Raw genomic sequence first — 24,374 nt, 5'->3', positions numbered from 1 at the left:
AAGTGACATATGTACAGCTCAGGGCCACACCCATGCTGAGCCCGCCCTGCAGGCCTCCTTGCTGCTCTTGCCTCATTTATTGCCATTAACACTCTCCACCGAGGAACAAGCAAAGTAAAATTAGCAAAAGTGAATGGAAACCTTCAAGGTTAACTTTTAATACAAAGACAACCGGCTGCTTGAGAAAAAGTCCTGCTTCATATGCCCGCCCCAACCAACAATAAATTATATATTGTTTCAAAGGCTGTTGGCAAAGGAACGCATGTAAGGCACTGAAATCATAATTGGCACTACTGTTTTGGCCGTGCGACCAGTTCTCCATCAGGGACTTATTTTCCAGTTTTTTCCTCTGGGTTGTTGCACTCATTGCTCTAGCAGGATCTAAAGTGAATGGCATGCGCAATAAACGTGCCCCCTCCCGGGCTCACACAGGCATTGTAAAACGCAGAGGCACACAGTGGGAGGCCTTGAAGTGATTCACATACTGACCTTTTAAAAACCAAATGTGAGAGAAGAACATCTGAAGGCCCCGCTTAGCCTGGAATCCCACCCACAGGACTCCAGACCTGAACGCCATGAGCTCAGCCTGGAGCCGCAGGGCAAAGCTGTCGGGCGGGTGTGAATTCTACTTTGGAGAGTCTAGGAAGTGATTTTGCCCACGTTGATAAACATAATTAACTTTTGCTTTTGTGGTGCAAACCTAAGGTATGCAAAAAGAACTAATTAATCAAAGGCCTTTTATTTTTAGCTGCTATTCATAAAGGCCTTGCAAGGAAAAATGTATTTTCAACTGGCCTGTAATTCTATCAGAAAGAAAAGGTGATGTATTTAAATTGGCGTCTGCGCACCCACCTGGTGATTTGAGAGGTCAGTTTTTCTCCTTTCCTCCGACATCAGTGCCAGTAAGGAGCACTCAGCTGTGAGGATGGAGTGGGCCTCTTGTTGTTGATAAGTGGTGACGTGGACCTGGGCACAGGCTCTTGCAAGGCTCTGGCTCTGGAGATAAGTGTGACAGGGACTAAAAGAAAAGAAAAAATTGTGGGAAGCAACTGAATGAAATAAAGTAGCTGATATGCACCAGTGATTGTTTTCCCTTAAAAATTAGACTAGGTGAACAATAATGAATATGACTGAAACGAGTTTGGTTCATGAAACCAGTGCCTTGATAGCTTTTAAAGAATATTAACAATTTAAAGTTTACTCTAACTTAAATCTCAGAAATTGTTCCATTACCACCCTTCCTGCCATTATTTTCTTCCTGAGTTAGTAGCTAGTATCCTATCCCACATTCTCCCTGAATCAGCTTCAGGAAATGAGTCCAACTAATTTACTATAACAGTCCTTGAATTGTTACTCTTGCACGGGATCCTAGCTAGCAACAGAGCCCCAAGTCCTCCCCACTGATACATAAGCCACCAGGTGGGGACAAATCATGGATGGACCCTGACTGGGGTACATGTGCATCCGGGTCATTTCAGTAACAACACAAACATGTAATGAAATTCTTCTGAACCTTACTTATTACGTTATGTTGGGGTTGGATGGTACCTAGGTTATTTTTCATATTTCTTCTCTGATAATTAAGGCACTTAAAGCTATTCCTTTTCCTCTGAAAATAGTCGTTACTATCCCTCCAACTCAAGAGCCACATGACCACAAACTCAAGAAGCACGGTGAACACCAAAGAGGACATGAGAGAAACCCGCAACCAGGGATGTGATACCAAAGCTGCTGAAAGCCAGATGCGAAGGGGGAAATTTTAGCAGAGGTTGGGGGGAAATGCACGTTCTTTTTAAAGAAGACAGTAAGACTGAAGATCGACTTCTCAACAGAAATAACAAAATAGAAGCATCGAAGGAATGACATGTTCAACGTGTCGAAAGAAAATGAATGTCAATGTGAAATTCTGTACATAGCTACAGAATATATGCACATATGTCTGCTACAGAATATATGTAGCATATGTCTGCTACATATATGTATATATGTATATATGTTTATGTGTTTATGTACACACACATTCTTAAAGATAAAAGCAAAATCAAGATGTGTTCAGACTATCCACCATACTCCCCTTTCAAATAAGAAACCTAAAGTAATTGTCACCAGTTGACTAACTTGAAAGCAATTTTTTTTAAAAAAAAGTTCTTTAGGTAAAAGGAACATTAGCTTGGATGGAAACATACAAATGCAGATATAGAGCATCTGAAAAAGAAAATGAAGAACCTTTACCTGTTTGACAAACTAGGATAATAAAACACACATCTGATTTAAGTGCACCTGGAACATTGACTAAAGTCAAGAAAATGCTGGGCCACAGGCAAGCTGCAAGCAGTTGTAGGAGCTGAGATCCTGCAGTACAGCCTCTGACCACCATGAACTTGAAGTACAAAAAAAAAAAACCCTTCAGAAAATCTCCAAATGTTTGGAAAATAACTACAATGAAAACTGAAAAGAAATTTAAATTGAATGGTAGCTAAAATATGACAACTTGTAGAATGTGACTAAAGCCATGCATAGAGGGAAGTGTGCGGCCTTAAATACATATGTTGAAAAGCAGAAAGGCTTAAGCAAATAATTTAATATCTATTTTAAAGAAATAGACAGATTTCAATGAATTAAACCCAAAAAAGAGGGTAGAAAATAATGAAGGTTAGAGCAGCAATTAATGAGATATAAAACTAACTGTGTAATCAAAGAATCAACAAAGCCAAAAGTTGGTTATTTCAAAAGGAAAATTAGCAAGAATAACAAGACTGATGGGGGAGAGAGAGAGCGCACATTCATATTAGCCTCCTGGTAAAGGGGGTCATCACTATATTTTGTGCAGATATTCAAACTATCATAAGAGAAAATTATAAGCAATTATATGCCAGTAAGTCTGAACATTGTAGATCATTTAAAATTCTTAATAAATGTTAAAATAAAATGTACACATTTCTTGAATAACACACCTTACTGACACTAACACAAGAATAAAGAGATAATCAAAATAGTCCTTTTCCCATTAAGGACTTGAACTAGTTATTAAATAATCTCCCCACAAAGGAAACTCTGAGTCCAGATGGTTTCACTTGCGAATTCTCTCAACATTTAAGGAAGCAATAAAACCAATATTATGAAAACTCTTCTAGAGAATAGGAAAAAAGGAACACTTCCCAACTCATTTTATGATGCAATTAAACTTTGATAGAAAAACCTGATAAGAACATTACAAAAAGGAAAATTACAGGCAAATTTATCTTATGAAAGTAGATGAAAAAATTTAAACAAAAGATTAGCAAACCAAACCCAGCATTACATAAAAAGAACAGTACATTGTGACCAAATATGCTTTCAGATTCAAAACTCAGTCAATACAATTTATCACATTAGGGAAAAAGGAAAATCATGTGGATTTTCTTTCATTTATATCATCTTTATAGATATAAAAAACAAAATACAATATCCATTAATGGTAGATACTTAGAATCTAGGAATAAAAGAACACTTTCTTAATTTGGTGAAGGGTGTCTACAGAATATATCTGTATCACATTTAGTTGTGATTTATTGAAAGATTTTCCCTTGATATTGGCAGTGGAGGCAGCATTGTCCCCTCTTGTCATTTCTATTCAATATCCTACTAGAGATCCTAATTAGTGCAACGAAGCAAGAAAAAGAAATGAAAGGCATCAGAATTGGAGAAAGGAATAAAACTGCAGTATTTGGAGACATAATGATTTTAAACACAAAAAACCCAAATGATTTACAGCCAAACTGTTAGAACTATTAAGTAAATTTAAGAAGTTTGTCTCCTCCCAGATCGATAAAAACAAATTGTATTTCTATATACTGCCAATAAACAAACAGAATATTAAATCAAAAAATATATTTATAACTGTTTTGAAAAAGCATATATCTCTGAATAGATAAAAGGTATACATGACCTCCACCTTAAAAACTAAAATCAAGCAAATGAAAAACATTATTGAGAGAATCAAGCTTCCATCAACCAAAAGATGCTCTAGAGTAAAATGGTAGGTCAGAAAAAGGGAGAAAATATTTGCCACCACTTCATTCAATGACAAACTTAGCATGTGTTCTTTAAAATCCTTGCAGTTAGGTAGCAAAAGAAAAAAGGCAGTGGAAAATGGGTAAAAGTTATAGCAGACACTTTCCAAAGGAAAACGTTCAAACATCTAATACAGGTGTGAACAGGTGCTCGGGGGAATGCTCCTTGAAGTACAGCCCACAGCACTGCGCCCCCACAAGAGAAGCTGAGATGGAAAATCTAGGGAATATCCGGTGTGAGCAAGAACACGGAGGAACTAGTTCTTTCATACACACTTGTGTACCTCGGGCGGGAGTGGAAATTGGGAACTAAGTCGACATTTTATTGTGTAGCCAAAAATTAGCATGATCTACAACCCAGTGTTTTCACTGCGAGATGGTCCTACACGTGTGTTGGGAGACATGCACGATCATGTTCATGTCAGTGGGGTTCATGAGGGCGCGTGTGTGCCCACCACAGACCACTCAAATGCCCATCAGCATCAGAATGCATACACAGGGGTGCTTTAGTGGGGATGAGTGACCTTCAGTAGTATGGATGGATGCTGCCCGTGTTGATAATGTTACGCGACAGAAGCCAGAACTGAAGAAGGCCTCAAGCACGCTGGTCCTGCTTCCGTAAGGGCTGGATGCCAGCGGAAACCAGCCACGCGTCACACTGCCAATGCTGTCGTGCATCCGTGTGTTTGTGTGCGTGTGTAGTTTGTCTTTTAAAAAGGTGGAGAATGACAGAGTAACCCCCACACCTCTTGGTAACAGTTTCTTTGTTATTTGCTTGGGGCTTGGTTTCTTTTCTAATTTTCATTTCAATGTCTTTGATATTCGGAAGTAAAACGCCCCGCCCCACACCGGCCTCTAGCCTCGTCTGTCTCATGCTTCGTGGTGCCGGGTGCTGGCTGATTAGATTTTGACTGCTGGACGCAGTGCAGGGAAGACAGGTCTGGCCTCCCTCATATGAAGAAATGGCACCCACCATATCCATGTACCGGGCGGAGCATCGTGCAGCCATTAAATTGAACACGCGTGTGTGTAGGAAGACACATCACAGAACGAGAGGGAGACAGACTGATTTCGAATGCTGCTCCTCGTGTTTCGTAACAAAACTATTGTCTCGAGTAATTTGTGAAGGGGTCCCTGTTATTTTTTAAAAAGATACACATATACATATTTGTGTATGTGAGCATATAAATCATCGTATACCAGAGGGTTGTTTCTAGATGGCAGGATTCATTTCCTTTGATCGTGTCTGCAGTATCTAAAGGTTCTGTAGTGAAGGCAGTGGAGTTTTCTTAAGTAAGTGTGGTACTTTGAGGTGTCACTCATCATCTCTGTGTTCCTCAGTATTGAGGGAGATACCTGTTTTCGCCACAGTCTTTACGCCCCGAAGCAACCACACACGAGAACATTTTACATCGAAAGCATTCTCGCCCCGGCTGGTGTAGCTCAGTGGATTGAGCACGGGCCTGCGAACCAGACAATCGCGGTTCTATTCCCAGTCAGGGCACATACTGGGGTTGCAGGCCGGTTCCCTGCAGGCCAGTTCCCAGCAGAGGACGCATGAAAGGCAACCATACATTGTGTTTCTCTCCCTCTCTCCTTCCCTTCCCCTCTAAAGATAAATAAATAAAATCTTTAATAAAAAAAAGAGAAAGCATTCTCTGTGAGAGTCCACCAGCACCCACAGTGGCTGAAGTAATTGTACCCACAACCTCCAAACCCACGGGCCAGGGCAACCCAGTCTCAGCAACTTTCCTAATTCAGAGTTCAGCAGCTTCAATTCCTTGTGTGTTTTCCAATGTGTCTTCCTTTCCGAAATGGAGCAGAAATGCAGAGTTAGGCCAGGAGATTTCCCTAATTCTGACGACAGACATTCTGAATGTAAAGAAGACCGGGGTCCCTGGGTCAGCACCTGAACCTGAAGCTGCACGCTCTCTTGCATTTTCCAGCCCGCCACTCTCGCATCAGGGAGGGCCAGAGGCGGCACACAGATGCTTTTGCAAAAGTCCATAAAGCAGACCTCATCACCGGGTGTGTCAGAGCTTAGAGATTTATTACAAAGTGATACATTTTCAAAGAGCGGCACAGAGAGTCTTTTAACACTGAATTTGTCAGAGACCTTGCCGACATCAAACAGATGCTTTGCGCTTGGAGCGCTGGCCTCTTAAACTTCAATGTTTCATATGTTAAGTGATTGGAAACTTGGGAGCCATGAAGTAATACTTTTCTCTGATTTGGAAAATTTGACTCTTTAACAATGAAACTTTAGATGCATATTAAGAAATACTTTGAGAAGTGGTATATAGTGTTTTCTTTATGGAGAGACTATCATTTGGTCCAGTAATATCACTCTTTCAAAGTTTACAAAAAAATTCTCTAAAATTGATTTCATCATGTTAACAGGAAGATGGTTTTTTTTTTTAACCCTCTCGACACTTTCCCCCTTTACTCACCTGCATTTCTTGTTGATTCCTTCTAAAAATCAAATAAGTACCACATGCTTGAGGCTTTAATAAAAGACTTCTAACTCGGGTCATTTGATTTGGGGCCTTAAGGAATAAATCTCACGCCAGGAGCCAGATCACTGTCGTGCCATGTTCTTGAATAAACACAGTGCCTCTCCTCAGCTGAGGCGGTTGCCAGCGTTTACAATTGCGCATGCGTTTTAACCCAGACGCAGTGAGCTGGTTATACTGGGCTTTCTTGATTACCCATCACATCGTGAACCACAGAAAGCACGCACCCTGGAAGAAGCAAATCCGAGCTTTGGTTTATGACTCCGCTCAACTTTTGGTCCAGCTAACTCTAACTGCGCCTTCAGCAGGATCGTAAGGGAGAGAGCTATTGCTTTTGGATTTGGGAAGCGTGCGGTGCCCCGCATTCCGAACGCACCGGAGGAGCTGCCGGCCCACCCACCGTGACCTGAACCCTGCGCTGTAAATAACGGAGCGCAAACCAGGACTTTCCCAAGCAAAGAAACTTATGAGTTTCACTCGACAGATGTTTCTTTATAGGGTTTTTACATTGCACTTTTTTATTTAACAAATAAAGCAAACCTTCTTTAATTTGGATTTTTTTACTCATTCTTCAAGGGGAAAGACCGAACTAAAAGGAATGAACATATATTGACTATAAGGTACTAAAAAATTGTGGCCCACTACCTCAAAAGTTTGCTTTTGCTGGAGAAGGCATTACTACGAGTAACAAGAATAATATATTCTTGAACACCTGTTGTATTGGGCATAATACTGGAGGCTCTTTAAATGTCTCATTGGATACTCAGTGTTAAGTGGAAGAGAAAACAATTTACGCTCACGTTCACATCAGGACGGACCCAGGGTTCTAGGCCTGGTGTGACTCTCCTTATGCGTCTGACCTTTCCAGTACATATTTTCTGTACTTTACAGAAAATCTAAATTCAGGTTAAGTCTGCTCACGTGTTAGGCGTTTGTTTGCCCTAAATGGAGGGAGCTCTCCGGGCTGGGGCCACAACACAGGATGCACAGCCTGGGTGCTGGCGCTCCCGGAGGCAGTGACTAACAGCCTTTTCTTCTCCTCTCATGCTGAGATCCATCTGAGAAATCAGACCCAGATGGAGATGAGTATGTCAGCTTCAATGAAGGGAATTGGCTGACGTGACTTCCGGTGTGCTGATGACAGGGCCTTGCTTGTCCACTTCCAGTCGTGATCTCGGGCCAGCCTGCCTCCGGGAACCTTCAGGACGAGGGGAGGGGATTCCCGCCTCTCATGGATCTGGGGCTGGCCCCCTCCCGGGAACCAGTTCCACTCAGGTGAGCACTATGGACCGTGCACACCATCTACCAGCCAGATCACTTGACTCTCCTCCGGGAGCAAGTAAGAGATGGGGCTGGCGGCCAGGACTGCCACGCTGGCAGAAGTTTTTTCAAGCACTTGGAGGCAAACCGAAAATCAGTTCTCTCAATGTTCTCCAGCACTTTCTTTTCTTAACCACTGAACCCGCAATGAACTGGATGCAGGATGAGCTGCTCCCCCAAACACACACACCAAGGAAGTCCCCCCATGAGAGTCTAGCTCCTGTCCTCACGAAACCCCTGCCTCTTTCATTTCTGCACCTCAGCCCAGGGCGCGGTTCAGGTTTGTCACCAGAAGGCACTGAAATGGGTCCAGTTTTATACTGATCAACTCAGTGTCCAGCCCGGTTCTATCCTAGGATGCAAACTCTCTCCTTGTTCTCTTTCTCATTTCAAATCACGAGGCCCGTGGCTCTATTACGGGAGCAAATGCATCAAACCAAGTGACACCGTGCGGAGCCTTCAGTTGCACACAGTGAGCCAACAGAGCTCAGATCTGATGGGCCCATTTCAGGACCAGAGCTGCACAGAAGGACGAAAGTGGAGATGTCTTTGCTCTAAGTTAAAACGCAGCAAACAGTGAGTCTGTCGTCGCCAAAATCTGAAATCATGTTCCACAATCGTCACTGTCAGTCTGGTGCCTGGGTAGAGCTGAGAGTCCTTCAGCAACTACAGGTGAGAAAGGGTGATGTTCCTTTAGGACCCCAGACGAGCGGTTGAAAAGGCCTGAGATGCTGGTCTCCCTATCCTGTGTACATGAAGGCTTCCCATGTGTCACCTGATTTTCTCCTTGGACCTTGTGATTCTGAAACCAATGTACACTGAAGATGCTCTAAACATCTAAACCTAAATGAATAAATGAATGACTGAATGAAGAATGAATGAATGAGTGAACCATCAATTCATGGCAAATAGGCCCCTGAAGACCTGCCTCGTGGTTGCTGCGGTGGCCTCTGCCTGTGGGATTGTAGGAACAGGAAGAGCCAGCTCTCAGGGACGTTGTTTCCAGGCGGAGAACCCCCTCCAGCACATTTCTCACCGAGGGAGCTGCTGATGCTTCTGGGCCCCTCTCGTTAAGACTGATCCCTCACCATGTGTTCTGAAAGGCAGGGTCCCTCTGCCACTTTGGAATCCCATAATGTGTGCTGTGTCCACGGCGGGACTGCGCGACCCCACCAGGAGGTGGTCTCGCTGAGACCCACTCTGTCGGTCGGTCACGGTCCCGCCTGGCCTTCCTGCCTTTGGAGCTCTTCCGGGGCATGTTCTTTTGAGGCACAGAGTACCTGCGCCCCCTCCCCAGCCACACTGTGTCATCACCGAGGCCGCCTTGTCAGTCCTGCTCAGTCCTGCAAGGGAGGGTTTGCCGGGTGCACTTACTGACTCTACCAGGGACTCTCAGGTTCCGGGCCCCATCACACCGTTCGATGAGTGTTTAATGGTGGTGGAGGTACTGTGACCCCTTTCATTCCCCAGTTAAAAATTTGTGCATTAGTGAATCTTTGGCAAATCTATTGATTACTCTCTGAGTAGGGAAAAGTCTAGCGATCACATAAAAATGAGCAAGTGAGTAGATTCAGTTACAACGACCGGACTAAATGCCTGGAGAGAAAATGCTGTAATCTGACTTCACTGCAGGCCTAACCACAAAGAGTTAAACTATTATGATGGACTCTGGAAGCATACTTGAGGAACTGCCAAGGTTTCCATTATAATCCTTTCATGTCAGGAGTTTATACTCTGTCACATTTAGTTTGGCCATGAACTGGAATATAATACTAAACCTCACTTCAAGTTTAGACCTTATCGTTTTCAGACTCTTATCTGTGCTCACAAGAGAAAACACACTCACACATTGCAAGTCACAAACCCACTTCTGTTCAAAAATCCTTTCTCTCTGTCCCAAGGTAGTGCTTCCTGTGTAAAGAGAATTTCGCTGCCCTCTTGGGCAGCTCCTGAATTATCTTGCATTTCCAGTCTCCCCGACTACTTCCTGAATCCCATCTTCTCATCTCTTTCCTCATTTATTAATTCAGCAAACAAACTATGCACTCAGTATGTCCAGGAAACTATGCTGGAAATACAGGAGCGCCAGCAGGCAGCCGGGGCACCGACAAGTCTTGGCCCTCACTCCTGCACGGTTCCCAGTCTTCTAAGCTGTGAACTGCAAAGAGCACGTTTCTGGTCACTGGGCTGACAACGCTGTAAACTCTGAACAAAGGCTCGTTACTGCTGACTGACCGTCTCCCTGGCGAGGCCAGGGACAGACCCGTTGATAGACAAACCCAAAGGTCATTAAAGCAATTTCTCCTGATGTGCAAATTCCCTGGGACAGATCCTCAGCAGTGCACAACCCACACGTGTCTGAACGCCTCAAGGGCATCCACTCTGTACTCAAGGCAACATCTGCCACAGACTTCTCTCTTTTCTGAGTAATTTCTGGTTAAATTCATACAGTGACCAAAACATTCTTATCTGAATAATGGTGATAAGGTTGTATGTTCATCTTCAGAGTCTAGTTGCCTTATTTTATATTTTTATTTTTAATGCCTCATAAAATTGTTATGTAAGAGTTACATATTTTTTAACCCATGCTGGTATAGGTGGAATAGGGTCCTACTTTATTGTATCATCTACCCCTTGATTTCCCCACCTGGTTCAGCAGATGGTTCGTACAAAGTCTGCAACACTTCCAGACCTGCCTCAGAAGTTAAGCAGCTGCTTTGCAGTTTGAGGTACTAGGGCCAACTCTGCTCACGGAGGACGGCATATGAAGTGAGGACACTTTCCTCAGGTGAACCGAATGGTGCTCCCAAGGAACACTGACACAGGAGACTTACACCGAGACCTGGGATGGTTTTAGAAGTCACCTCGCGTGCATCTCGCGTTTTGAACTTGAGGAAACTAAGGCAGAGAGATGGGAGTGATTTGCCAAAAGCCATCCAAACAGTTCACGGCCAGGCCAAGAAGCCCGGCCTATGGATTCGCATCATCGATTTATTCATTCATTTTTCATCCACTCACTACTTCCTTCATTCAGTAAGCGTCTGTCAGGCAACTTTGACATTCCAGGGATTGTGCTAGATGCTTAGAGGTACACGGGGCAGCCCTGCCCTCAGAGCACACACCGGGGAGGAGTCTCTGGGGACAGGGTACCATCCAAGGGAATGTACGTGCCATGGAAGCCTAAGGACAGGGCGCAGTGAGAACACTCGGGGGAAGTCCTGGCCAGTCGTGATGCTCCTGGAAAACTTCTGGGAGGAAGAGAAATGTAAGATGAAACCTGAAGAGAGATGAAAACCAGACAAAGGGAAGACAGAAGACGTGGCAGGACTAGTGGAATGCTTCTACTCACACTAGACCCAGCAGCAAGATGACTGTTACAACTCTATACAAAACAAAGACATCACTATCGCTCTGATTATCAACACTGTCTACAACAATATGGCGTACGTGACCTGTGTTTTGTTTTGCGGATTCGGCAGAGTGGCTCACTCAAAATGTTCTCAACCTCAGCGTGTGATGGGGAATTTCCTCATGTGAGTATTCACCTGTGCTCACCTTTTTATGTTGCTTTAGCTAGTGATTTTCTCTATTTTCAAAATACTCAGCTAACAGTACTTTCTATTCAGCGTGCTCTGTGAATCAGTTTTAGGAGTGAAAACAACAACAAAAAACCTGGAAAAATGCATTCTCTTATATTCAACAAATCTTTCACCGATTTAAAAATTCACTAGAAGTGCAAATAGATTATTCAAGTATAATTCAGTCCATCGTATTGTAATTTCACATTATCACAGAAGACTAGGGAAGCTTTGAGGTCTATGAAGAGTATTGTTTCTGGGATTACAGGAATGAACGGACCATTTCGGTGAGATACATACAGTGAGACTTTTTTGTTTACGAGGTTGTCTAACTGATAGGTGTGCAGTGAAGGTGTTGAGTGAATGAATGTCTGAAACTATAAGGAAATGTATAAAATCAACATGAGGTCTCATGTACACAACTCAAACCATGCAGGTACTTGTACGTTAGCTCCTCATACAAAATAGAGGCATCCTTACTCCCTTTGAGCTGATAGCGAATGCTCTAATTGTCTAATTGCTAAGACTGCCCATGCTGTGAATCTTAGTAACCCGCTCTCTGATCAAACGTGTTGAACAAAACCATGGTGTCTGTTGGAAACTTTGCCTCACCCCCCTACCCCCCAGGAAACCACATCTTCTCACATCCAGCACCCCCAGACAGGAAGAGCGGTCCCCTGCCTGAGAGAATCGTGTGCTCTTAAATGGATAGAATCCAGACACACGTTAGTGGACGACTTAAATCATCCCACATGGGATCCAGAGAGAGCACATTTCACTTAAAAAATTTTTTTTAAATGTCCATATGTTTGTTTGGCTGGAAATCAAGTTTCATTACACGCTCCTATTATTCCACAGTGTAACAATTTTATTTATAGGGCATTCACACAAGGACTAATTTCTTTGATAGAAAGGCTGCTAATGCTTATTTAAGTTCACTGTAATGAAAACAATATTGTTGGAACTACGAGTAAATGTCGAACCTGCAAGCTGTGCCTATGGTCCTTTCCCTCATCGTGAAACGTCACAGTGTCAACCTGTTCTTTTGGTTCCTCACACAGATGTGCCCGAAGGTGGACAGGAACTTTATTAACACTGGCAATTTGTGTGTAAAACAAGCACAGTGTGCTTAATCTCCACTTGGCCCTCAGGAGTCTCCGTGATGCCAGACCATGTTTGAATGTCAAACTCACATACAGAATGCACATATCCTAGAAGACGAGGTAGGAAGCAGGCAGCTTTACTTCTGAACGCCCCGTGCGTGTGCACACATAGAGTAGAAATGGTGAACTTGAGTTTTGGGGTCCCACGCACAGCTATTTTCGGTCAGGTCACTCGTTCCAAGGCTGAACGTGAAATAGGTTGTCTGAAATATTAAAAGCACACTGACGTCAAGGCAGATTCTGGCCTATTTTCCCACACCGATCCTTAGGTAATTAGATTATGCTCTGTAAACAAAGGCTTGGCTTGACAACCTCATTTTTTTTTTTCATTCAGCGTGGTCTGGTAGTAATCAAAGATGCCTTGGTATTAACTTTAGAATGTATATGCTCTCAGCAAGAGCAGTTTTCTGTTTCAAGATCGTCACCTTTGTGTTTCTGATGTTTACGTTTTTGCTTACAGATGTAGCAGGGAGCAAATACATCAGTTAGTATGTAATTTAATTGTGTGGTTATCCCAACTTCTGGAAAGTGTCTTGTCAGCCATCAAAACCATATGTTCGAAGTTAAGCCCTGGTAATATTTTAATTAACATTTTCTTTTTCCTCGGGACATCTTGGTCAAAGTGGATTGTGAGGTACACAAATGAGAGATCTTGTATTAGACAGAACTACATAGAAAGCCAGGGTGGAAATCGATACTTTATAAAAATCATTTCGAGTGGCTTTGATCTTCGTTACATTCTTATTTTGGTCAAGTACAAAGATAAAGAAATGAGCAATCTTAAGTACTTTCAAAAAAGACGTAACTTTCATTGTACCTTCAAAGTAGAGGCTGCCTATTACTATATCCATTATTTGTTGGCAAATATAACTTCTCTTAGAGACTCCACAATGCACACTCAGTAAATGTTCCCAAGTGATAAAAATACCAGTTCGGTAATCCAATGTCCGATTTCACAAAGGAACCAAATGCATTTCAGAATGTCAGAATCTCCTTCCTTTTCAAAGGTGAATAACATTCCACTGACGTGCGTGCCGCATTTTGCTTATCTATTCATTCTTCAATGGGCACTTGAATGGCTCCGCCTCTTTGCTGCTGTGAATAACACTGCCATGAACATGGATCTACAAATATCTCCCTGAGACCCTGCTTCCCATTTTCTTGGTTGTATGCCCAGAAGGGGAATCGTTGGATCGAAAAGTAGTTCTATTTTTAATTTCTCAAGGAACTGTCGTCCTGTTTTCCATGGCAGCTGCACCCTTTTATGCACACACCAGCAGTGTGCGGATTCCGGCCTGTCCGCATCCTCGCCAGCACTTGCCTCCTGTGTCTTGATAGCGTGAGGTCCCAGTACTCCGTGTGGTTTTGACCTGCATTTCCCGAATGACGAGTGGTGACGAGTGGTACCGAGTGGCTTTTCATATGCTTGCTGGCCATTTATGAATCTTCTTTGGAGAAATGTCTCCTTCAGTCTTTTGCCCATTTTTTAATCTTTTCATTGTCATTGCTGAGTTGTAGTTCTTTCTATGGCCTGGTTGGTAACCCACCTACCAGGTATGTGATTTGCAGATACTTTCTCCTGCTGCGTCGGTTGCCTCTCGCCATGGTGACGGTGTCCTTGGATGCACAGTAGTTCTTAATTTTGATAAGGTCCAGTTTACATTTACTTTTGTTGCCTGTGCGTTTGGTGCCATTCCAAGAAGGTCATTGCCAAGTGCAATGTTAGTGAACTTTCCCTCTACGTTTTCTTCTGAGATTTTTATAGTTTAACTCTTGTGTTTAGGTATTTGATCCATTTGAGTTAGTTTTTGAATATGATGTCATGTAGGATCCAACTTCATGTTAAACTGCTTTTGAAAAAACAGTGCGTATGTTTAAATAAACTGTAGTGAGGCCGTCTGCGTTTGGGCACCACTGCTCATTCGCAGCAGAGTGAAGTCATCTGAAGTGAAGGATACCGTGTTGTTCCACATCTACGTCATGAATACCCCCCTAAAACACACAGGCCGTAGGTGGTAGCGGTGAAGCTTGTCTATTTACAAGGGAAGGTGTTTGTTTCAAAACAAATACGTTAGGCCAGCTGAGAAGTTAAAATTTAGAATTTTAAGAGTAAACTTGTCTCCTGAAAGCAGACAGCCTGCAGTTTTATGGAAAATAAACTGCAGTGGAAACATGTGATTCCAATGACACATATGCAGACAGAGTCCACAGTGCCGTGCAAATTCTGTGCTGAGTACCCTCCATGTATGTGTCATGGGAAACAGGGAAACAATCTCTATTTCTCAAAAAGCTTCATATTTAGTGAAAATAAGGCAGCTAGTATCCGCCACATAGAAATAATTCCATGTACATGCTGGTGGTCGTTGGGCACAGCCTTAACCCTATGAGAACACATGTAGTTGCCAAGAGATACTGACGTTCGCCATGTAAGGGCGGCACGCCAGGCTTGTGCAGAGACGCCAGACAGTCCGCAAGGGAGTCGGCGCAGACCAGACATTGGCCTGACTGAACCTCCCCAGACAGCGCTTTCCAATCTGGTTAAAAAAATAAGGGCCCTATAAGTTTTATGTTTTCTGGTTTGGGTGGTGGTGTTAAAAAAGGTAGGAAATAAAGGTAAAATCATGAGCATTTTCTATCATGCTTGAGTGGCATCTGTCCTTTAAAAAATGCACTCGCACATATGCACACCTGTGCAATGCACGCAATCCAGGGAATAGACATTCCATGCGTTGTGCTTTTATTAATATGCATACTTGTACTAACGTATCTGTATATTCCAGCAAATTTCTCCCTCACAGAACACACAGGTATTTTTAGTCCGGAGAAAGGCCAGGCAGAGACACACAGGGCACCGAAATCTTTGTACCCGCGCAGCGTTTGAGTGCGGGACAGTCCCTCGCAGCTCGTGAGCACAGTGCTTGGTGTTCTCAGTGTCCCCTTGACCATGATGCGACGGCCCTCCCCACGTCCTTGTCATCTGGATCTCATCCCCTTGCAGGCAAGACACTCACCCACGTGGCTCTCCATCTGTGCAGAATTGTTCGGGGGTCTTAAGGATGATTTACTTAAAATTCCAGGCATTTCAATGTACTGGCAAGAGAGACTAATTTAAACATAGAATTATATTTCTTTAGGGATGCTCTATACAAGTTCACGGTCATTGTTAGTGGCTTTATTAGCTCTTTTCAAAGATTGATATAACTAAATTTTGACAAGTAACTTTTTAAAAGGGGCTCTAAAAATGACTTTGGCCTCAGAACAACGTCCACATGGGCGGGTGCCCGGGCAGGGTTCTGTGAATCTGGCATAAAGACGGACTCGAGACTGGCCCTGGTGCAGAAGTCAGCTCCTCCTCTAGAACGGCCCGGGCAGAAACAAGGCCCCCTGCACCCTAGGAAGCTTCTCTGCACCAGTCCGTGGGGATTGAAACTCAACAAATATGGATCCCAGCTGAGCACTGAGATGACATTTCAGGCATTAAAAACCAATTGAGGGAATCGAATAAGGTTGAAAGAGACATGGATGGAGACAGATGATTACATTTGGGGATTGGACATTTGGGGATGTCTGCTAAACTTTAGTTACAGTTATACCTAAGATTTTTAATGGCGTGAGATTAGCTTTGTATCTATTTTACTTGTATTTTGCTTTTAGACATTATAGAAACACATGGTCAAGACCATACCATACATTCCTAGCTGAACTCATTTTCTTTTGATCAGCAGTTGACATTACTTAACCAACCAAACAGCAGCAAGAACTTGCTCAACAGCAGTTCGGTGGATGAGAGTAAAAGTAACTCAGGTTTTTGTTTTTCATTTTCACAATGGCCTCCATACACAATGGTTCGTGACAATCCACAGGGGCAAACTTGGAAAAGTTAGGAGAAACACAGAGTAAAGTATTACTGAAAAGGAAAAACAGTCTGCTGTGGGCTAAATGTGTGTGCCTCCCTCATCAAATTCGTCTGTGAAAATCCTAATGCGCCATGCGGTGACAGAAGGAGGTGAGGGTCTTTGGCGATTACATCATGGTGAGGTGATTACGTCATGGCCAGGTGATCATGTCATACGGGAGGAGCCCTCATGAATGGGGTTAGTGCCCTTGATAGAGGAGGCCCTGGAGAGATCCCTGCCCACACTCACCTTGTGAGGACACAGCCTGCAACCTAGCGGAGGGTCCTCACCAGGACCCGCCTATGCTGGCACCTTAACCTGGAACTGGCAGGCTCTAGGAATGTGAGAAACACATTTCCACCCAACCAGTGGTATTTTGTTGTCATGGCCCAGAGGACCAAAGACAGGGTTTATGTTTTCTATTTCATGCTGTTCAAAAGCATAGAAATTGATAAAATGTCCTTTTAAAATAGACATTGAGGAATAAGTTAGTATTTAAACATATACTATTCTCCTTTAAGGAAACCATATCATGGAGAAAGAATGATACCATAACATTCCCCCTTTACTTCTATAAAGTGTCGAAACCCAAGGATTACTTTTTAATGTCATTCTTCAACTGATTATTTTCATTGCCAAGTCCTATACAACTAAAAACACTCCTGTGGCACTTTTCCAAAGCCGTTTGCACAGCGAAAGTTTCCATTTAAAGCATAGGTGGTTTTTCCTCAAACAGGACCCACAAATGTTAAGGAAGAGCGGCCATGCATCGTGCAAGACCATAACATGCGCAGCACCAGCACCGAGTGAACTGAACCAAGGGCTGCGGAAACAGCACTGCCAATGTCAGTGCTGAAAAGCAGGGAGAAACCCAGGTCCACTTCACAGATGAAGAAGTGTTAGCCAGGAAAAATATAATTTAGGTCAGAGTCAAAACATACCAGAAATCAACACCCAACTCCTGTTTTTGAAAGAGTGAAATGGAGTCCCAGGAAGTAAGGAAGGTCGTGCTGAATGATCTTCTCTTTTCTGATTAGATTTATTTCCCCTGTCGAAGCACAGAGGCACTCCTAGAACGTAAGCTCCTTCGGGGCAGGGACTTTATCTGTGAGCGCTCCTTGAATTAATACATACACACTCTGCAATCTGGGTGGGACGGCGCCCCAGCGTAAGGATGTGAAGACATTTAGAGAGAACAAATGTGGTTTTCGGCACATATCATTCACCCAGTGGAAAGAAGAGCTGGCAAGGATTTCGAACTAACAATATATGTATATTTTGAACAAAGAGAACGTTGGTTGCGCATGCCTTCACCCTGGGGGAGAGGGGCCAGATGCCACAGTCCCAGGTACCTGGAGAACTAGGAGGGGAGGAGAGGACAGCCCGGGGACTTTGGGAGAGGCCGCATCTGCTGGGAAAGGACAGGGGCAGGGACGCCTTTCTCCTGCCACGTCTCCTCTTCCTTCTTGTGCCAACTTCTGGGGGGTGAGAATGCATTGCTGTGTCATCTGGCAGCCATGTGGTGACCACAGGATGACAACTGTCAGGAAAAAGGCCAATACGTGGGGAGGGGCAGAATGGAGAGAAAAGCCTGGGCCCTTAGTGACAGCTTTGGACATCTATACCAAGCCCAAGAACACTTCCCTGACTGTTCTGGATGGGACTAGTGACTGTTTACTCTGTAAGTCATAGCTGGCCCAGACTTCTACAGCCCAAATCACTGGGTACTGATCATTTTACTTCTTAATATGTTTCAGAAGAGTCAGAAGGCGTTCTATTATGATGCATTATCTTTCATTCCAGGTAAGACATCTATGAATTCAATTGAGCAGGCAAGAAGAAAGTAAAAGGGCTAAAATCAGGCTGTGCCCATGATGGCAGGGATTGCAAAAGGGGGGGGGCAGATATATAAGAAACACGTCAGAGATGGACTCAAGCAGAACTTGGGGACTAAATGTGGGAAAGTTAGGAGGAAGGGGAAAATGCCAATAATTCTGGCAGCAAAGCTGCACCCTCGGCTCCAGGAAGAGGAGCATCAGGACCAGAGGCAGGATTAGGGGGAAGCTGGTCAGGCTGCCTTCCCCTGGGATTGCCGCTCACGGGACAGTATCCAGGAGCAGACAGATGTCCAGCAAGGAAAACGGGGCCCGGTGCTCTGGAGCAAGATGCGTCGCAGTTGCAATTATGTGAACCAGACACACAGAGGGGAGTGTTTGGTGATTTCCATGGTGTAAAGAATCCCACTATGGCCAATTTCAAGCCACTAGCTTGTAAAATATCTGAAAATGTTAGAGCTGGGAGCTAGTAAAAGGTGACGCAAAAACAATTCAGAAGTAGAATAATTGCTGTTATTGGAGTTGGAGGTACATGCATGAACTCATTACATGTATGCACATTTGTTGTATGTGTATGAATGTATATGCAATTTAGACTATATATAGAAAATACACATAAATATAGTTGTAAATGTATGTATACATATACACACATTTATCCCCAGTTCTTCTCACCAAGGGTCTGGGGGGAACAACTGTACCCCAGTAGAATGAGTCTACTTAATGTCCAGATCTTGACTTCTGAGTTTCACGTTCCATTAAATTGGAACCAGCAGGCCTTGGGGAAATGACTGATGCAGTGGCCAGGGCAAGAAAAGTACCAGAGGAGCCCAGGACGTCCTTCTGGGCTGTAAAATAACGCAGTGCTCAGAGAATGGAAGGAATGTGAGACAGGGACACCAGGCCAACTCAGCTTTCAGCTGGCCAGTTCTGGGGCAACTTCAGTGTCCAAAACAGAAGAAAATGGCAATGTCATATTACAACCCACTGAATAGGAAGCCATGAGTTGATTCTGATATAAGTAAAAAAAAAAAATTTAAACTTTGATGAGGAATTGGATACTACCATAGTTTTCCAATAGGTTTTCAACCCCTTGCTCTCCGTCTTCTCCTTCCGACACCCCTGTGATGTGAATGTTGGTATTCTTGATGTGGCCAAGAGGCCCCTTAAACTATCCTCTGCTTTTTTAGTATTTTCTTTCTGCTGCTCTGATCGGGTGTTTTCTGCTTCCTTTACTTCTAAATCGCTGATTGGACCCTCTGCTTCACCTCTGCTACTGTTGATTCCCTGTAATGTATTCTTCATTTTCATCACTGTATTCTTCATTGTTGACTGATTCTTTTTTTTGTTTTCTATGTCTGCTTTTACATTTCCTGTCTCTTTGTTGAAGTTCTTACTAAGTTTCTGTGCTCTTCCTTCAGGTTCATTGAGCATCCTTATAACCGATGTTTTTAATTCTGCATCTGGTGGATTCATTTTGTTTAGTTCTTTTTCTGGAGTTTTGTTCTCTTCTTTCACTTGGAATACGTTTCTTTCTCTCCTCATTTTGGCAGCCTCCCTGTGTTAGTTGTTAGGTAGTAGGCAGGGCTGCTATGTCTCCTAGTCCTGATAGAGGAGGGGCCTGATACAGTAGGTGTCTTGTGGGGTCAGTGACACAGTCCCCTTGGTCTCCTGAGCCAGGTGCTGCAGGAGTATCCCTTCTGAGAGGCGTGTATGCCCTCCTGCTGTAGTTGAATGTCCACTCCCTTCAGGGGGAGGAACTACCCTGCAGGCTGACTGGTTGTGAGGATTGGCCATGCCTGCAGTGGAGAAGCTGCTGTTCAGGACCCGACCTCATGGAGCAGGGTTTGCTTCAGCAGGGCTCTGGTGCCCGCTGAGTCTCCCTTTGAGTGTGCCGCCTGTGAAGGTGGTTGGGTGGTGCTCTGGCATGGTCTGCAGCTGACCACTGGGTGTGCTGGTTCTGGAGCCTCTTGAGAGGTGCAGGCTGAGCTCAGCCGCCACTGGTGCCCTGCCTGGGGCTGCCTGGTACGAACTACAAAGGGATCTACAGATGGTTTTCCCTTGTGCTGGGCTTGAAGGTGCCTGGGAGGGGCTCAGCTGCAAAGTGAGCCCGGCTACCCCTAGTGCTGAGCTTGGGGCTGCTTAGCAAGAGGTAGCGGGCACAGTCAGGCCGGATGCTGCTTGTTTGGGGTTTGGGAACTTGAGAGGTTTTAGGAAAGCGCACAGCATGAGCCAGAATAGGCTGTTTGTATGGAAACGCTACTGGAAATGGCTTGGGTGAGCCTGCAAGTTGAGTGGGTGGGGTAAGCAGGAAGTGGATGGAAACTCAGGTATAGCTCATGCCTGAGTCTTGGGGGGTGGGGGCTCAGCAAAGGAATAACGGCTTCTGAGAGCACTCCCATGTGGGAAAAAGCTGCCCCTCTAGCCCTTGCTGGACAATTCAGTTCCTTCTCGTATGTCCCTGGCGCCTCTTGAGCTGGAGCTCAGAGCAAGGGAGTCCTCTAGCAGGTAAGTCCCTGTGTGGGCACTTCGGAGGACCTTCGGGGACTCCAGCAGCCCCTTCTCACTCAGCCACAATCCTGGCTGGTTTTCACAGCCAAAAGTTATGGAGATTTCTCTGCCTGGCACTAGAGTCCTGGGCTGGGGGGCCTGGTGTGGGGCTAGGACCCCTCTCTCCTCAGAGGGGCCTCTGAAGCTTGAATATCCCTTCTGATTTTTACCCACTGTATGTGGGTGTGGGACCTGCCCGTCCTGAGTCTCTACTCCTCCAACCAGTCTGGACTGGCTTCAGTATATCCTTGGTTGTAGGACTTCCGTTCAGCTAGACTTCGGTCAGTTCTCAGTGATAGTTGTTCTGCACTTGAGGTGTGATTTGGATGTGGTTGTGGGCAGGGCTGAGTACAGCATTTACCTACTCTGCCACCTTGACCGGGAGCTCACTAAAATTTTTTAAAGTTTTTTAAAATGAAATTTATTGGATGAGAGCAGTTAATAACTTTAAATAAACTTCAAGTGCTCAGCTCCATAATACACTGTGTAAATTGCATTGTGTGTTCACCACCCAAAGGCTAGTCTCCTCCTTCACCATGGATTTGACCTCCTTGACCGTCTTCCTCCTCCCCCCATCCCCTTTGGTAACCACCCTTCTGTTTCCTGTGTGTATGAGTTTGTTTGCTGCTTTCTGTTTTATATTCTACATGTGAGTGAAATCAGATGGCTCTTTCCTTTTCCATCGGACTCATTTTGCTCAGCACGATGCTCTCAAGGTCCACCGTGTTGCTGCAAACGGCAGTATTTCTCCTCTTCTTGTAGCCGAGTGGGACTCCACGGTGTACACGAGCCACACCTCTGTCCAGTCCTCCATGGAGGACGTGGAGGTCGTTTCCACGTTCCGGCCCTAATGCTACAATAAACATAGGGGCACATATATATTTATGAATAAGGGCTTTCAAGTTTTTCGGGTATATCCCCAGGAAAGGGATTGGCAGATTGTATGGTAATGCTGTTCTTAATTTTCTGAGGAAACTCCACACTGTTTCCATAGTGTCTGTACCAGTTTACATTCCCACCAGCAGTGCACAGGGTTTCTTTTCCCACAACCTCTCCAACACTTGTTTCATGTCTTGTTGATAGTGCTGTTCTAACAGGTGTGAGGCGGTCCTTCACTGTGGTTTCCATTTGTATTTCCCTAACTATATATTAGCTAGTAAAGCTGAGCATCTTTTCATGGATCTGTTGCCCATTTCCATGTCTTGGGAAAATATTTCTTTGGGTCCTCCGCCCATTTTTTAGTAGTATTGTTTGTTTTCTTGTTAAGTTGCACAAATTCTTTATATACTCTGGATATTAGCCCCCTATTGAAGGCATTGTTTGCAATAATGTCTCCCATTTGGTTGACCTTTTTGTTCTGTTGGTTGTTTCTTTTGCTGTTGTTTGCCAACGTGTCGCCTGCAAAATGTTGTCTTTGTAAAAATTAAAAACTTGGGGAACTAAGGGGAAAAGAAAGGACCACATCCCTGGATTCTTATAAGGAACATTCAGTGAAATCTAACAGCTAAAGAAGCCACCGGAAAACGATAATTGTGTCGCTATCCACTTACTGCATTTCCACTGCGCGCCAGTCACTGTGCTGGGCACTGAGGATCCACATTCCCCGTGCCCCTCAGTTCAACATTCAGAGTGGGTGGGGGGGCACGTGAAGGATAAAGACAGAATCATGGAGACAACGGGCACTGGGTCACTCAGAACCTGTGTCTTGAATGTTAAGAGCCTGTCCATCGAAGGAGGTGGCGAGAGCATTGTGAACAGAGGGAGTAACGTGACAAAATCGAGGTTGTGAGAAAGTCTGGCCCGGCCATGGGACTGGGTGTGGCGACAGCAGGGGCTGTTGGGAGGTGCAGAGGCCCGTGACCCTGGTGGCTGCTGGAGAGTGGAGGAGTGGGCAGGAGGGACCAGGGCAGGGGGAGCCGTCCACAGGCACGATGGGACCACAACTAGGGCAGAGACGAGGAGGACGGCTCGGAGGGCACAACGGAGACACGTTTCTTTGACAGAACATCAGAAGGACTTGTTGACTGATGTGATGGAAAAATGAGAGGGGCAGAGTAGAGCAAAGACATTGCCGTGTGGAGGGAGAGTCACTTAAAACAGGTCCCAACAGGAGAAGCAGGTTCAGGACTGGGAAACAGAAGCAGTAACTGCCAGCTGCTATGCTGGGTTCTGCACATCTAATCTCCTAGCAAACCCTTCTCGCCGGTGAGGGAATGGAAGTGTGGACAGAGTAGGTGCATTCAGCGAGGAACGCTGAAGGAGCCATTGGAAGAGACGGGTCCTCGTCCAGGGAGCCGAGAACAGCCACACGGGGAGGCTCCAGTGTCCAGAACTGCACTTAAGCAGAGTGTCAAACCCTATAAAATGCCGGGTAAGATAAGGACTGAAGCAGGTGATGGGATGCAGAAAGTCAAACAGATAGAAATGATCAGTGATGCTTTAAAAGTACGACATCCACAGCGGGACTTAAAAATTAGGCCAGCTAGTAGAGAAACAGTGGGAGAGTCCGCTGCCTCCCCTCAGAGAACAGAACGAAGGCTGCATGGCTGGAAGGCGGCTACCTTCCAGGGAGGGAACGCGCTCTGGGTCCCCGGTGTCCGCCCCGCGAATTTTCGGCTGTGCTTTCTGAACGTCGCCAGTGGGGGCGCTGTGGCGAAGGGGCGGAGCGTGGGGAGGGTGAGCTGGTGTCAGCCCAGCTTTACTGAGGGCCCCACGTGGCCGCTTCACTTCTGCAGGTCCCCGTATCATCTGAATGTGGGAAGTGGTGATCTCCGAATTCCCTCCAGCAATAAAACCAGTCTTTATTCCGCCCTGACCGGTGTGACTCAGTTGGTGGGGCACTGGCCCGCAACGTGAAGGGTCGCTGGTTTGATTCCCAGTCAGGGCGTATGTGTGGATCGTAGGGTCAGTCTGTTGGTTGGGGCCTGTATGAGAGGCGACTGATTGATGTTTCGCGCTGACATTGGTGTTTCTCTCCCTGTCTTTCTCCCTCCCACTCTCTCTAAAAATAAATAAATAAAAAGTAAAAACATTAAAAAAAATTCTATGGCTGAACTAAGATGATATTAACCCGTTGCCCTAAATCTTGCTTGACATTTCACAGGATAATTAAGAAACCTAAAAAAAAAAATTGCATCTCAGCTACTATTTGAAACTGATATATTTTTCACTTGCCATTAAAAAATTGCTTTTAGAATTGACTAGAGGTTTACTGCTGTTGCAGTAAATTTTTAAAGAGAACCATTCATTGGCTTCTTCTGCCAGTTTGCTGTGAACTTTGCTTTTAACACTTCTTTCTTGTTACGTGATAGAGAAATTGGCTTAAAGGTTCATGCCCAAAGGGAAGACTTCTGTCTCTCACGGATGCCCCCACCCACGTTTTCAATTACAATAATTTTATTGGCAAAAGAGAACATACCAGGACTGGCCAAAACTAATATGTCAAGTGTATCTCTAGTTTCAATTGG

The 24,374-nt window shown here is 44.7% G+C and overlaps 1 protein-coding gene across 3 annotated transcripts in view; it reads right to left on the bottom strand.

Annotated features, from left to right (window-relative positions):
- LYPLAL1 (lysophospholipase like 1) overlaps window positions 1-24,374 on the bottom strand; it is a 50,731-nt gene that overhangs the window by 2,577 nt on the left and 23,780 nt on the right. For 2 of the 3 annotated variants that reach the window (XR_005080010.2, XR_005080014.2), the window contains exon 5: window positions 853-1,018. Coding sequence is in view for 1 of the 3 variants with exons in the window: in XM_037128350.2 (XP_036984245.2) it covers window positions 12,704-12,829 (126 nt within the window). In the remaining 2 variants the exon portion in view is untranslated. Of the gene's footprint in view, window positions 1-852; window positions 1,019-12,153; window positions 12,830-24,374 lie in introns of those variants that run through there. The other variant, XM_037128350.2, reaches the window with a different exon arrangement.

Source organism: Artibeus jamaicensis, unplaced genomic scaffold (genome assembly GCF_021234435.1).
Source record: "Artibeus jamaicensis isolate MK-2021 breed Jamaican fruit bat unplaced genomic scaffold, CSHL_Jam_final contig_467, whole genome shotgun sequence".
Taxonomy (NCBI): Eukaryota; Metazoa; Chordata; class Mammalia; order Chiroptera; family Phyllostomidae; genus Artibeus; species Artibeus jamaicensis.
Note: the sequence above shows the minus strand (reverse complement) of the source record. Positions and strands in the feature narration are given on the sequence as shown.